At 44.8% G+C, this 16,583-nt stretch overlaps 1 protein-coding gene across 1 annotated transcript; it reads right to left on the bottom strand.

Moving 5' to 3' along the window:
• Positions 1 to 1,094: 1,094 nt before the first annotated feature.
• On the bottom strand, positions 1,095 to 14,810 carry LOC146856315 (uncharacterized). Its single transcript, XM_085654426.1, has 3 exons — positions 14,701 to 14,810; positions 7,327 to 7,426; positions 1,095 to 2,428 (listed from the first exon to the last, which is right to left on the bottom strand). Exons 2-3 carry the CDS (start codon positions 7,388 to 7,390, stop codon positions 2,151 to 2,153), a joined length of 342 nt encoding a protein of 113 aa, XP_085510552.1. The 5' UTR covers positions 7,391 to 7,426; positions 14,701 to 14,810; the 3' UTR covers positions 1,095 to 2,150.
• Positions 14,811 to 16,583: the final 1,773 nt, after the last annotated feature.

The raw sequence follows: 16,583 nt of genomic DNA, 5'->3' as shown, positions 1-16,583 counted from the left end.
TTCTGTTTTTTTTGGTGAGCTCACTGTCTGATATTTGCTTTCTGTTCCTTTTTGACCGATGATCTGTAGGTTAGTGGTGAAACTTCTCTCTGCGCATTCAGAGATCCAGCAGTTAATTCCAAATCTATACAGCAGAAGAGAGAATATGAATAAGGAGACCACGCACAGGGGCTTCCGGGGCATATGTCTGACGTCATTGGAGGACAGACACCACAACAAATGGCTGCAGACTACGCCCAAAAAAACAACAAAAAGGAGGAATTACAAGATGATTCCGGACTAATGCACAGCACGAGAATCCAGAAAATTATTCATGCTGCAAAACCATTCCTTTCTAAAAGTGATCTCAGAACTACTCGTCAAGCCCACATCGGAACCATGGCAATGATGTACTCCATTGTTTCCTATAATCCACAACGCCCCCATTAAGGGGATCTTAAATGCAACAGTTATCTTAAATGCAATCATCAAGGGCCCAAAGAAATATAACCACCTGAACACTACCATGATGACTGCATCATCCACAAAGTCACCTCTTCCTTTCTGATTAACAAGCTCAACCTCTCCAGCAGCTGTTGGAGCACATGCAGCCAAAAGCCATCAGACAAGAGACAAAGAGCAAAAAAGAAGAAACAGTGCAACAGATCTTCTCTATGCACCTGGAATCTGGAAGGACACTCCTAATCCACTAGGACTTCCCCAATCCCTGCCTAAATTTAGGATGGATATGATAACACACCTATATAAAGAAGAATTTAAAATGATGCAATAATAGTCTATGGAAAGGCCTGTACCATCCCACATTTGACATTGGACACCTCGTGGTATGGAGACTTTGGCCCCCCATGACCTATGGATCTAAAAAAAACTGTTATCTGTGTCACTGCAATTGGAAAATAGGCAGCAGAAAGTGTCGAACAACAGATCACCAAAACACAGAAAAAATACAATGAAAAAACAAATTCCTTTGTACCTGGTGCACAACAAAAAGATGTTTGTAGTAGAGTCAGGTTCCATTCCAACACACCCCACTACATTATTAAATTGATTTTAACAGCATATTTTATCAACTGGAAAGAAGTACTTCAAATATATGAAATGTTGAAAAGTTTTTAATAACAGAACATTATTAACAATATGATTTTCCTTATGTAACATAGAATAAAACGAGCACAATTACGCAAAATCTAAGGGGGAAAAAACGATTAAGCTACTACTATAAACAATGGAACACTCACCACATGTGTAAACAAAGTATACAAATTTTGTAAACATATGACCCTGAGAAACAAGAAATCATGGCACTGAGCCCACATGTAAAGGAGCTATACATATAAACTAAGGGACCTCGGTCAACATATAAAAAAGTCTCTTATGAGCCAATGCATAAACAAGGTATCCAATACTCCTGATAAATGACCTTGAAATCATATTTAAGAGGTAGATTTTGCAGCACACACACACACTAAAATAGTCTTGAGTAACAAAGTCTTATGCCATATGGTGGGATATACATCTGAAAGTTTTGCATTTATCCAACCCATGTCAAACGAACTGCCGCCGATTGCTGTGCTCTGCATTACATATTAGTCCTCCTTTGTTTGCAGCCACCCTATGTCAATTTTTATGAACTCTTTGGTAATTTGGTTCTAGCCTCTGTAGTTCTGGTTTATTCCCTGGGTCTACATTACACATGCAGCATTGTTTCCTTCATTGCGCCAGGCGCACCTTTAGAAAGGTGCGCCCAGCGCAATGAAGCAAAATGCGCCACAATATGGGAAATGCACTGCCACCACTTGTGCTGCCCTGGGGGTAGCGCATTCACATGAAATATGGAGTGTCTGCTTTGCAGCCGCTCCCTGTTTCACTGTGCAGGCGGCAACTTGTCTGCATTTTTAAAGGGGATTAGAGATCCCCTTTCAGGCGGGTGCAGTCAGTGACTCTGAGGACCCACAAAGACATTGGTGTTTTGGGACACTAGACATTATGGAGACATTACATTACTTACACTGCTGTCCAAAGTTCTAATTAAAGTTGACTGCTGATCGAATTCTAAATAATTGATCCAGTTATGCACTAATGGAAGAACGTGGTGTCTGAAGAGGCTAACGTTTCCAAGTCGTCTATATGTTCAAAAGCAGGAATTATCCTCATTTGTTTACCACATGGGTGTTTAGGGGCTTCAGTGGGATTGGTTTTACACTAAAATTCTTCTCACATTCGGTGCAGGAATAGTGCCTGTTTCCTTCATGGATCCTCTGGTGGAAAATTAGGTGTTCTTTTTGGGTGAAGCTTCTCTCGCACTTGGAGCAAGAGAAGGGTTTATCATTGCCGCACATCCGGAGGTCATGAAGGCTGGAGGCCTTCTCACACTCTGTCTTTGTCATTGGATACTTGTGCTGCAATCTTACTCTCTCTGGTAGGTCAACTGTGGAATGGAAAGAAACATCAGAAATCATTTGGTGATCCTCTGTCAAAAGGGCGACATTGTGAAAAAGGGCGGTGCAAAAGACTTAAGTATGACTAGAACAGATATATTAGCATCAAGAATTACGTGAAACTTTGTCATTATGGCAACACAATGAACTTTGACACACATTTGTGTGCGTGACAGTGCGGGAATAGTTTCTATGAAACTACATTTGGTTACAAATTCCACTTTGTAAGAACACTATCACAACAAGTTGAACATTTTGTACAAGGTCTGAACATACATAGTTCAAAAGCAATTGTTTGTTATTCAGCCGTGTGGCGACGCAGCTATCAATAGATCATACACAATGGCAGCCTGACTAAGGTCTCGGCTCAGGTGCAAGGATGCTTTTTGTTATAAATAAACAAGCATTTCCAGGTTGAGGGAGAGGAGCACTTGCTGTCATTTGCGAGGTCACATGGTTAAATTCGAGGAAAATTCGAGACTAATCATATGATTAGTGATAGATTCCAACAAAATGGATCCATTCGAAATAACCGAACTGTGATGTGTTTAATTTTTCACTTGTTTTTTGTCTATCATGTATTTTAAGTGATTTATTTGTCTAATGTATGAATTTGTCAACACATAATTTTTTTGCTGGTTTATATTTGATTTGTGTTTGATTCTTTTTTGTATCAATTTGTGATTTTAAATAAAAATAACTTTGTGATACGGGTATTGATTTTTGTCCATGTGCTTATAATTGTTCTTTGGGTCCTTACTTGTGAATAGAAATGGGAATCTGAGTGGCTTCAAGGATGATGTATGGTTGGTTGTAACTTGGTTTGACGTCAGCATTTTTTTACCCAAGAGAAATTCTTCTTATATTGATTATTTTTGGTACCCTGTCTCTTGGAAAGTGGGGCCACTCTCTCTTTGTTTTATATTTGCAAGGTCACTACAACCTGACACCTCAGCCCAGCTCCTTGCTGATCCCTCTACGAGGAGGGATGTCCAACTTGTGACCAAGACAGGGACTTACATACTTTCCCTGTAGGTAACGGGGATTAAATCATCCAATAGAAGATTCTTGGCAGAACACATACACACCATAGGCATCTAGGTTTGGGAATGCATAGTAGGAGTACGCTACATCTACATATTATTTTATATGTTTGCATATACACAGTCTTAGCAAGATGGTGGAACTGTTCATTGAGTTCACTGCCCTTATACTGCTAATTATTCTTATCTGCTTCTGTCTATTGACCATTGCAGTACATATATTCTATACAAGAATCATGATGGTTCAATAAATATTGAAAATGCCCCATTGTACATGCTTTGTATATTTCTCAGAGAGGGAGCGCAAGTGACTGAGCAAAAGGGTCTAGATCTGGTACTATGATTCCTGGGGGGAGTCAGGGATGTTATGTTTTGTGGTTGTCCAAGCCATTTGCTACTTGTCTAGGTTCATGGGGTGCTTATGGTGGCACTGTGAGCTTGCTGGCCTCTAGACCAACATATTCTGAAGGGGTGCATTGAATCAGTCTAGCTCCATCCCAAAGTGTATGTTGTTCAGCAAACGTGCAGTGCCTACTGGAAAGTGGAAACTATACAACATGGCACCGCCACCATTGGTAAATTAGTTGGTCACCTTAGTAATGAGGGAGAACATGGCCTGTCTTAGCCGGATACACATTGCATCCTTATGTTGATACTTTATCAAGGTGAGATGGAGACGAGTAGGTTCTAAGACGAGCCCACGTCTTTTTCAGGTACACCCGCTCAATTGGTCGGGTCGTCTTCCCTCATCTCTGAGGCTCTACATCCTACCTTGAGGAGGAAGAATGCCTTAATGAGAACCCCAAATTGAGGATTCTATCTCTCAGAAAGGGAGCTCACCTCCCGTGACTGTTAACTAAGCGGTCATATCATTCTGGTCCTGAAGAAGTGTCGCTTTACTTTGGAGCACCTGACACGAAACATGTTGACCTGACTTAGTCCACCAATGGCTACTTGAATACCTTTAATTATCACACGTAGCCTCACTGTTTTTAACAAAGTCCCATCCTTGAACATTTAAAAAAGTGAACCAAAAAGGTTAGGGGCCTTTTTTAATAATCACAATCTACACCTTCACCAAACAATGTTTCTCCTATAGCCCCACACACCTCACTCACCATACGGCGTTCCCAGATCAAAAGATCTCCGATAAAGATGCCACCAGGCCCGTCGGACATTGCAGCGCCGGTCCGACGAGGAGCGCCCAATGATGAAGCATGACACCCTAACAGGTGTGTGAGGGCATTACGATCTGGATTTGCAGATCCCCCCAGATACCATCTTTAATAGTGTAGTAAGTCATTGTAACTCTCTACCTAGGCCCATAGAGAGGAACTGTTTCCCCTTTTTGATATTAAGATACTTTATCAGTAGCATAAGTGCAGACACAATACAAACATTTAGTAACACTACACAGATGCTTGACACAGTTTGTAATCTGAACACTAACACTTCCTGCAAGGACTACTCAAGCTGCACAGCAACAATTGGCTACCCTGGGCATCAGCCCACAAACACTGAACGCAGTCATGGGTAAGGTACCCATCAGATGGGAGGGAATTCTGTTCCGGATTGCACAAAAACACAAGCCAGCTTGAGGCAGTATTTCTCAATACAGGACCGCAGGAAAAACATAAAATATTAACAGTTTGCTTGCTCCCCATGTGAAAGACTGCACAACTCTGGGTACAGTCTTTGATACAGTATATACCAGAACACATGGTACTCCTTCATTGGCTGTTTTGCCTGAAGTGCTTGAACAGATCCAGAATGAGTATGGGGCAGCACCTGCCCTGGACTTGGGGGTGAAACTGATGGCCAGTTTTGTCACGGTACCCACCATTATGTTGCGTAACATAAAGGGGGAAGCAGCAGCGTTAGCTATACGCCAACAACTAAGGGATTTGCGGATTTCTAAAAATGATCAAAGAAACCTATCCTACAGTAGGTAGAGATAATTTGGGAGCCAGACCTAGTAGACCACATTTAAAGAGTAATTCTGAAAAGGGTAACTCTAAGCAAGCGTCCAACTCTTTTACAAACAAGAAGTGGGGAAAAGAAAAACAAAGACAAAACAAAATTGGGGGTGGGTCTCCCATACAGGAAACCACTGAAAAAACGCTATAATTTACATAACCGCAATAACATTGGACCGCCTGACAGGTATCAGGATACTGATACATGTTCATCTCGTTCCTTTCAGCAGTCATCCAATAAACGTTTGAAGAAAAGTGGACGGTAAGAGCGCAGATTAGAGGAGCACATGAAACCTAAGAAGGACTCACAACGCTTGTCTGAGTACCTCATTAAACAAGAAGATAAACCCAAACCTTCCAAGCATTAATTCAAAAAGAAGAAGGTAGCCGGACTTGAGGTCAGGCAGGCCCCGGATATTGAGGACACTGCTTCTGAGAGGGGAATGGGCAGCGTCACTGCTGGATGGCACGGCAGTAGTCACAATAGTTTGCTTGAACCTGATGGGTTGTCTGGCGGGAGTAGCGATGAGTGAGTATATCACGGTGGGCACACCAGATACTAGAGTAAGTGTCCCACATTGGTTATATGAAATAGAACTCCAATTAGAGCTGGCTTAGCTTGAAAGTTCAGGGCCACACACAATATTGTAATGTTGTAAAAGTGCTTTAAAGAAGTAGATACTTTATGGTGTTTGTCTTTCTTTGGCAGCAGCACAGATGAGAGGGGGCAGTCATTAACATACATGGATTGTTTGGTCTAGCTTGACAGTGCAACTGTCACCTGACCTTTTAAAACCTACACCAATATTATTCTACAGTTCTGTGCTTCCACAAATACATATTCATTCCCAGATTATTAACTTGTAATGTTTCACATTACCATAGAACATTCCTTTAAACCCAGACCAATTGGCATGTCTGTAGCTGACGCTTAAAGACAAGAACCAACACCCTCCTTTCACAGAATTCTTAAATGTTGTTTTTACCATGCTGCTGACGATGGCTGATCTTGCCTGTTTACAGTTTATACATCGCCTGGTTATGGCACATGTAGAACGGTTGACAGCCCTGAATACAGGCAATAATTAATTTTGTACAAGATTCTTAAGTATCTGTCATGTCTAAAATAAGCCTTGCGACTTTTGCCTTTTTTTTGTGCATAGATTTTTCTTGGCAAACACAATATAATAATGAGTGTTTGTTGGGGATTCTATCAGATTCCTATTAGGATCAAAAACTAGCAAGCATACAAGGCTGCTACAAGGTACTCTTTCTATGATGTCATTGGGCACTCTCCTATCTGCATTAGTAGGCCTATTTTTGGAAACACATTTTTCCAGACATGTTTTTTTAATTACACACGGAATCTCAGCCTCAACTTCAGTCTTTGTTAAATGACTTTGTAAAGCAGGTAAAAAGGGTTCTTCTCCCACGAAGGCCTAAAAAGTATGTTGTAAGCATTCTAGAATTGGAGTACTGAATATCCATATCAACCTGACCAACTCCAATTGATGTCAAACCCAACTGTCTGTTAAAGTGGTTCTCTCTGTTTTAAGCTATCTAATATATCCATAATAATCTATTAATAAATGCTAGCATCACCAGCCATTACAACAATATGAAACACAACCAAGGACAATGTTAACAGATCACTTGGACTCTTGCTACTGAGTGCCCTGGAACTATACTAGTCCCCAAGATTACAAAAGGGCTATTAGACTATACGAATGGTAATCACTACTATTAAAAAATGTGTGACATAACATCTATTTCGAGTTTCCTATGATCTGGCCCCTACAACCCCACCTCCACATTCTGAATTTATGTCACCACCATTCTTGACGTAGGAATCCATGTTACTCTTCTTACCTGAGAAGCTGCTGCAGGCGGAGTCCTGGGATACACTGGTGTATGATGCTCCCTTGCAGTCCATTTCATATGTGATAGAATGTTCGCAGAGAAAAGGGGACTGTGGTTTGAGGAAACAATGCATTAGAATTTGATGGACATTACATTTTTGGAAATTTACATTGAAGAACACTTATGTGATCTTCATCACAACGGTATGGCACTACATCTAGATCAGAATACGAAAAAAAAAAAAAAAAGATATGGATCGGGGGATGTATATCAAGTGGAAGCGCTACAGATCCTGCAGAAAGGTGCCTAGTGGAGAATTAACAATTCAGGGCAGTGTGATCTCAGTAATGGCAGGAAGAACGTCTTGATGCCCAACGACCACCAGCACATGTACAAGCTATTGAGGAAGTAGCAGCCAAAATCACACTAGGCATGCACAATCTGAATGCTTCAATACTGAATTCCAGTAACCAGGCAATACTCCACAAAGAAAATGAGCTGGTCAACGAGTGGACGAGAAGAATACAGGAAATGGCCTCCACTAAAGTAAAAGATAAAAGGTGATGGCTTGCTGAGACACATGTTCATTGGTACCATAGGGCCCAGGAGTCTACCTGACAGCCCCGCCTACAGTTTTCTAAGTGACAGTGCAAAACCTACTTTACACAACTTGGTACCAAGGCAGCAGAGGAATACAGATCAGATCAAAAGTGACAAAGGTAAGTTCAAGGCCAAATCTACCCCAGATTGTCAAGATATGCAAACAATATACATTTAGATATAGTGAATCTGCCTCAAACTAATTTACACTCCCTGCCCTGCATGTTAAAGATCCTAACTTCACACCGTTCACCTTAGTGACACTAAAAACTATAACGCTTTGTATCTTTAGGGCGCTAGCCTCCCACACTCCACCTGGCCTCAGAGGATGTTTATCCCTTCCCATGGCATTCGATGCCATCTCCCACAACACCCTCATCAACAGATTCTACAACACAAGCATGCAGCAAGATGCCCTCAAGTGGATCGGCTCCTTCCATACAGGACGCACACAAAGCATCCAACTGCCTCCCTTCACCCCTGCACACAAAGACATCATATGCGTCATACCCCAAGGATCATCCCTCAGCCCTACCCTGTTCAACATCTACGTAACCCCACCCCTCGCAGACTTTGTCAGATCCCATAGACTCAGCATAGTTTCCTACACAGAGGACACTCAACTGATCCTTTTGTTCACCGAGAACCCCTCCAACGTCAAAACCAACTTGTGCAACGCCATGACCAACGTAGCCCAATGGATGAGCCTCCAACTCAATTCCCAAAAAACTGAAGTTCTGATCTTCGGGAAAAACATCTTGGCCTACAGATTAGACCTACACCCACACCGACCCACCATGCACGCAACCTCAGCATCATCCTCGACAGGAAACTGACCATGAGACAACAAGTCAACACAGTGGCCACCTCCTGCATCCGCACACTCCACAGAATATTCAGATGGATCCCAATCAACACCAGAAATACCGTCATGCAGGCCCTAGTCACCAGCCGTCTCAACTACGGCAACGCCCTCTACACTGGCATCTTCACCCAGCTCCTCAGAAGACTCCAGACCATACAGAATGCTGCAGCAAGACTCATCCTGGACCTCCTCAAACGCCCCCCACTTGAGAGATCACCACTGGCTCCCCATCCAGAAGAAACACCAGTTCAAGATCTTCATGCATGTCTACAAAGCCGTCCATGACCTGGGACCTGCCTACATCAACCACTGAGCGAACTTCCACCATCCCTCTAGACACCTGTGCTCTTCTTCACTCGCCCACATCCATCAGTCGCAGCGGTGGCTGCTCCCTCTCCTTCATCCGTGCCAAGACCTGGAGCAACCCTCCCATTCAGCTACGTACAGCCCCCTCGCTGGCAGACTTCAGTAAGAGACTCAAGACTTTGCTCTTCAACAGAGGAACAGCGCCCAGATAGACCCTGAGGGTGGCAGTGTTGCACTTTACAAATACTGATTAATTGATTCCTCCACAAGTGCTGTAGAGGCATCAGACAGGGTGTTGCTGTGTGGAGTGATGAGAGCATAGGATTTTTAAAGTGACATGACAATGGATCCCACCTCATATGTGGCCAACGTTTACACAAACACATGTTTTAAGGAAAATGTTTTATTGCAAGTTTATTCTCTACACAGGTTTGGTTAACGTATGTTTGATTTGGTTGCCAGCGATAATTACCAGTATGAGGAACTACCGATCTCCACCACCTTCTCACTGGTGTTTTTCAGTGCTTTTAACTCCTACTAGCTACAATACATGAATTAAGGCAGGAAAGGCCAAATCTAAAATTGAGTAAGTCCAATGCTGACCATATCTGTAAGGGGATAACAGTGAGACTGATGGAATTTGTTGACCCTTAATTCTGTCTTCTTGAGCTCCTGCAGCGCTGATGGCCTGTTGCCCCAATTGTTAGGGTTCTTGCTTGTCCGCCAGGATAGAATGTCTGTAACACTTTCCAGTAAGAAGGGTAAGAGGGGCACTGTCTCAGGTCATGTAGTGGGGGAAGAAACTTTCCCCCCATTATTTTCTACATGGACCAGCTGCGACTGCTTGCAAGGACGGCCAGCCTTCAGGTGCAATTGTAAAAAACAGGGTGATGGCAATCCGACATATGCAAGGTATAAGAATATCTATACTTTTCACAAACCATTTAGTCTGCCACCGATTATAAGACATGTACAAAGTTTTGGCTCATGGTACAGGGTGACTTTGAGTGTGAACAAATGAGCAGATGTGTAAATAGCATGCAATGGTTGCAGTAGTTTCTTGTGATTCTCAAACATAGTCATGAGTACGGATTATTAGACATTCATCCATGGCCAGGGTGATACTGGGCCAATCCAAGGAAGTGAAACCATAGTTTTAGTAACATATAACTTTCCCGGACCGGGCACCCTGTGGATGAAATAAGCCGTAATGGAACCAAAGATTTGTCAGCAGTTAAAGCATGCTATGACAAAACTAGGCAGGATACTGATTCGGCTGAGTGGGAACGATCTGGCAACCTCAAGGGGTAGGTCCAAGTAATACAGTCCATGCGGTTGGCACTCTGGAATTTGGCCTCGACTGGGCTAATGCAAAATGATCTGGTCAGAAGTCATCCCACATTGGGAATGGCATGGAGCTAGGCCAACTGCAGCAAATCAACTGCACAAGAGGATAATCTGTTTTACAATGCACAAATCCACAGAGCAAACTGGCTTGATTTCATTAGACATAGTCCATTGAGCAGGAAACTGGGCGTGGGACATTCTACCACATGGCATGCCATCTCTCTGCCATTAGTAAGAACATCTTCCTACTAATTACCCAGGATGCTTTTGAAGCTAGTTGCGGGGTCTCCATCCAGCTTGGATGAGTTATAGGACAACCTAAAGGCTTTACTGGGTCAAAGGAGAAGCTACAGGTTCGACCACAGGTAGTCATTATGTAGGCACTGAGAAGAATGTGAATCCTGGGAAGTTGCCAGGACTGGCCTTGCTTTCCTTTGATGTGCTTAGGAAGCTAATTAATATGCCCAGGAGGCTAATTAATATGTTGGTGATCAACGGCGGATGTTCGGTGTTCTACTCCTACTACTGATACTTGGATCGCTCTTAGGTTCACCCAATCTGTGTAATGAATAAATCAGAGACAAAATACATTCTACAAAAAAAAGGCTTTGGTGCCAGTTAGTAAAGTTGCTGTAGAGCATAGCCATGCTTTTTGTTCCAATCCTCGCTAGAGCTAGAGGTAAGCAATGCTACGCCTGCCTAACCTTTCCCACTTCACTCAAGGGACACTAATGTACTGCAGTGGGCTGTGTTTAATGGTACTAACCTCAAACACGTCTCTCAATGTACACTAACACAATGCTTCATACAATATCAATCCACCAGAACATGTCGATGGCCCTGATGAGGTGGCTGGGCCTCTGATTGTCCTTGAAAGAGGTGTGTCCAGCAGTTTTCAGGCAAAACTAAAAATGTCAAGTTAACTCTGATGATTAATGTCCCTGCTGGAGAGATTCGAGTTTTGTCTGGTGGCAGTTTGGCGTCATAATAAAGTAGTGCAGAGGGTTGATATGAACTGTATTTTATGTGGGTAGCTCTGTGGGTTGCTGATTTTGTCACAGAGATCCCTTTGTTGCTTACAGTCCATAAGTTACAATCCCAACATAGAACAGTGACCCCTGAACTGTCATCAAAGAGCAGCATCCAAACTGCATGGTATAGGTTAGAACATTATGTTTTCCCTGGTGTTTCATTATCCTAATGTTGCTAAAATATTTTAGTTTTGATAGAAATATGTTTATATTAGTAAAGTCAGCCCCAAGCATTGTGGTATGTTTTAAATTCTAATGCTGTGCTTCTCAAGAACAACCACTCTTAAAACATGTGACTCCTACACCTTAGAGTTCTTAGTCTTATGTAACATTTCCTATCGACTGATTTATGCATGTATGATTCATTGTCTCTGTATAATGTTTGTGTAATGTAAAGTGCTCTGACACCCTACACTGGTATGAGAAGCGTTATAAAATGAAATGCATACGAAAGAGGGGTTCCGGAGAGATGAGGGGGGCTGTTGGAGGGGTAGTGAGGGAGTCCGTGAAGCAGGATGTAATGGAGGGGGGGCTAAAAAAATTGTTGCAACGTGCGACACCAGCGCTAAAGCCGCCTTTACATGAGACCAGTCCAGAGACAACCTGGTGAAGACTGTCCTGGTGTGTTCTTCAGAGAGCACATCACTGGTGCGGTATTACGCCGAAAATACTGACTTTATATGCTGTCATGATGAGTGGGGAAACAGTTGTGCTCTCTCTGACCTCGGGAGGAGGGAGGTGGCTCTGGTACAGACATAGTCTGAGCTTTGGCAGCCAAGACGTCACTGTTTCATGAGAAAGTAGGCCTGCAGCACACAGAGAGACAGAGGCCTAAAAGGGGGCGCTTCTTGTTTTTAGAGTGAGGCAAAGCCATGGCAGACACTAGCTAGGCGTCCAGGTAGCTTTTGTTTATCTCATATTACTCTGGCACCTTGAACTTTACAGAGGATGTGGCGTAATGGCTTGAGCGGCCAACCTTGAAGCTGGGAAACCGGGTTGGAGCTTCGGTCGAAGCCTCACATTCTGAAATTAACAAATTACTTATTCTCTCCGTGCCTGCAAAAATAAGAATGTTTCCGTCCGTCTGTAATGCATCGAGCGCTCCTATGAAGTGCTCAGACACCTTCGTGTCGAGTCCGCGCTTTAAAAAAATACTGCCTAAAAAGGGGGTGTTGTGCCTAGCTCCCGGAGCCTCGCCGTGAGCATTGTTTGCACTAATGAGGGGAGGGGCGCATCTTGAGTGGGGCGTCCGGTTCTTTGGAGTTGGAAGGTTCGCCTCGAGACCGTGCTCGCCCGAGGGAAGATCCCCAGACAGAGCAGGACAGCACAAAGTGTTCAACCCGTGACTTATTAAGTTCGAGAGCATATTTTTAGTTTGTAGAAGGGGTCTATGGAATTAATGTGTGTACAGGGAGGCTTCACGAGAAATGTTTTCAAGACCACTGCTGTAGGATAATGGGAGGGCCCCGACGGCATGGACAGGCTTGACTCGTGAATGAATGTGTTCTATGGGGGAAGTGAGGGGTGTTAGACAGCACAATGAACACACCTGTTAAACCCAATATACCCGTGAAACACACAAACAGTGCAGAATGCGTGACTCGGGGAGCCGGTTCAGATCTGTTACAGGAGTGGAAGGAATGAAGACTATCGTCTGACCGGGTTACAAAAGTGCAGCAGAGTGTGGGTGGATAGGCTGCACAAACACAAGACGACCCCCCACGCCACACCAAAAAAGCCCGGGTGTCCATACTAACGTGCTCCCGGGCTGCCAGGCACCGGGCATCACACAGTCAGGACAAAAACAAGAAATCGGTAATAGAAATGGCGAAAGTTCTCACCTGTAGTGGGGGCGAAGGGTATCTTCCAGCTCAGGTAGCAGAGCAGGGGTCTCCCGGACCTGTGCCAGGCCTTCTGTGGGACACTCTGGAATAGCCCTTGGGAGGACGAGGGGTGAGGTCAACAGAGGTCACTGGCCCAAATCTCATGGCTTTTAGATTCAGGCCACACCCAAGAACAGCCCCCCCCCCCCTAACAGACACTGTCCTTACGAGGCCAGTTTCCCCACCTCCTTCCCTAGGGAAGCCCTCAATGCACGTGACGTCACCCATGACTTCTACACCTCTCGGCTCGTGCTCAAAGCAAGAGCACGCATCACCAATGAGAACCATTGACCCCCGGCAATGCCAGTCCACCCACACTGCCTGCCCACTCACCGTCTCTCCTGCACCACACCGCTCATGGTCCTTTCTGCCTCGTGTAAGGGGTTCATCCTAATCAAGGGGTATTTTATTTGTATTCTGGGACTTGTAACTGTTTTTCTCATTATAAGCCCCAGAATACAAAGAACAAGACGGGACTGGATTCCACGAGGAATAGAATTAGCTTCTCAAACAAGGGCCTGGGGGCTCTCACCCCTGCCTCAGAGCTCCCCAGTAAGACCAGTCACCATGAGTACCTCTGCAGAGTGGGCCTCCACACTGCGCGTGCGCACACCAACTCTCCACACCTAAGACGTGGCATCCCCCACCGAGACCAGCCACACACCGTGTTCTATCCCACTCCTGGCATCCACGCACCAAATCTACAATGCGAGAATCACTCATGGGGGAGCCATCACCCCTGTTCCACACTCCTACCCCCACAGAAGCAGACACTGACACTCCCCCCAGTACCAACCCCACTCAGCCCCGGCGAGAGGATTTCATCACGGTCCGCTTCACTGCCAATACAAGGCAGAATGGAAACTGTCAGTCCGAGGGACACTGGCGTGGAATCACACCTCTGCAACCCTACAATCCGGAGAGAACGCATTCTGCATGCCCACCCTACAGTTTCTGCATGGTCTATAGGGCAACCAGGCAGTGTCTAACCGGCTGGCAGTTTTTACAGTGGCGGGTTCAAATCCATGCATTTTTCCACAGCTTGCAAAACACTTATATTGCGTCGCTAAAAGTTCAAAACTGCCCTACTTTACAAACAAGGGTTACTTGTTTTAGCTGTTTGATTGGTTAATGGGGGGGGACAACTTTATTTCGGTGCCCGGGTCTATTTTCTGTCCCAGCCTGATTCTGACCCTGCAACTTCGACGACCTAATTGTTCGCGCCTCGGCAGGTTTGAGGCGCTACGTAAACGCACTTACAAAATCCAAGCACGTTCACCACCACCTTAGGCACGCCCCCGCCCACACGGGAGCACCCCCACTGTATCCCTAGCGACCCCCACCAATTTACCTCACAGTGAGCTGCTATTGACCGCCCACTGTCCCTGCTGTGAAGTAATCGGCGCCATCTGGATGTAAACAAAGGCCGGACCCCTGGAGAAGGGGCTTTGACATTCAAGAGATGCCCCATCCCGGAAGGTGCTCTTCGCACATTCCAATACAACGCCCTGGCCTTGCTGAGTCCTCGCCGGGGTTAATCTGAAAACCGAGGCGTGTGTTGAATGAGTCCGTGCCAGTCTCCCCAAAGTACTACAGAGTGGGCACATTTTGCCAATACAACAGACATGCAGATCCTAGCGCTTTATTATGAACATGGGGCGTCTTTACAATCGGTGCTTGTGTACCACGAGTCCCACCGCGTGGGTAAAGTTAACGATATACCACTTTCATCACATTACACCGGAGCAGCGAGGTGCATGAATACAGCCCACTTAAATACCACAAGTGCACACTTTCAAACAAAATGACAAATAAATACTCCATATGGCATTCAAATGGAAAATTAAGATTTGCGAAAGTAACTGTTACAGTTTACAAGAAATGTTCATTATATCACAAAAACGACATTTTGACTGAAAATTGAGCTGTGGTCAGTTTGCGTCAGTCATACTAACAAGTGATGCGCCGTCGACACAGTTTATATCAGTGTTTAACGAGACTGAGCATTGAGAGGCTTCCCTTATCGCTCGTCTCCCTAATGGTTACAGTTTCCATAAACTCCTCTAGCGCGTGAAACCTAAGAACTGACGTGTACGTTGTGTTGTTATCAGAGTAGTTTACGTGCGGCCGACGAGCGGCGCGTCTATGTCCAGTGTGTGTGAACCAGCAGTCAATGCCCGCTTGAGTCGGTTTCAGGCAATACCTAATTTCTGATGTTGACCATGAATTTTGAGCTGAGTTCATGCCCCGCATGCGTTACAGACAGTACTGAGAAAGCTACTAATCTCGTCGCCACAATGTCCCCCTGAGTACTGAGCTCTGTTGACACAACTGTCTAGCTCCCTCCTCAAAGGGGCACGGAGTGCGCAGTTTCCTCAGTCGGACCGCGCCTTCGTGCCGGATGCGGATATCGAGGCTTGCCCCCTGACTGAGCGGGGTTCCCAGAGTGTTATTGTAGTCAGTGTGTCATGGGTCCTAGTGCAAGGAAGGACATGCCTCCCCGGCTGCTGTCTGAAGTGTGAAATACAATAATATTCAAGGCTCAGTGTGTCCCTGGTGCCACTGCACCTGCTGCACCAATGGAAACTTCACCCCTGGGGGGTCCTTTTGCAGGGACGCCTGAGTGAAGTCTGTGAGGTTACAGTAAATGGCGGCAGATAGGCCTTGCTTGCTCGCACGGAGATCACGGCTTGGGAGGGAAGTCTGCCTTCTTTGGCCTGCAAGGCAGACAGCCCTAAGCAAGTGTTTGGGGCACAAGCTCTTCTTGCCAGTGGTTATTGGTCAATGCTTCTTGTGAAACCCAGGACTCGATTATTTGCAGTCAGCCTCGCATAATGCACAGGGGGTAGCTTCTAAAGCAGAGGTCTTCAAACTTTTTAGGTTGAGCTCCCCCAGCTAAATTTTTTTAGATGTCGCCCCCCCCCCTCCCCCTCCCCCCCCAACCATTGAATAGAAATGTTTGGAATCTGGTACACTACACAATCGACCACCATATTCAGGGGTAATTACAATTAAATAAAAGACATATCCATCCAAATGCCCTTCCCAAACACCTATGGATTGTTATTTAATGCACACCTCTAGGGGTGTAATCTATCCTTTGGTAACATGCATCCATCACAAAGTAGATAAGCAAAAAAAGTAAATTGAACATACCAAATGAAAATGAAATGAAAAAGGTGAAAAAAATGAAAAAAGCGAAGAAGAAAAACCGAAGCGTAGACACACATAATT

Source organism: Triturus cristatus, chromosome 4_1 (genome assembly GCF_964204655.1).
Source record: "Triturus cristatus chromosome 4_1, aTriCri1.1, whole genome shotgun sequence".
In the NCBI taxonomy this organism is placed as follows: domain Eukaryota; kingdom Metazoa; phylum Chordata; class Amphibia; order Caudata; family Salamandridae; genus Triturus; species Triturus cristatus.
Note: the sequence above shows the minus strand (reverse complement) of the source record. Positions and strands in the feature narration are given on the sequence as shown.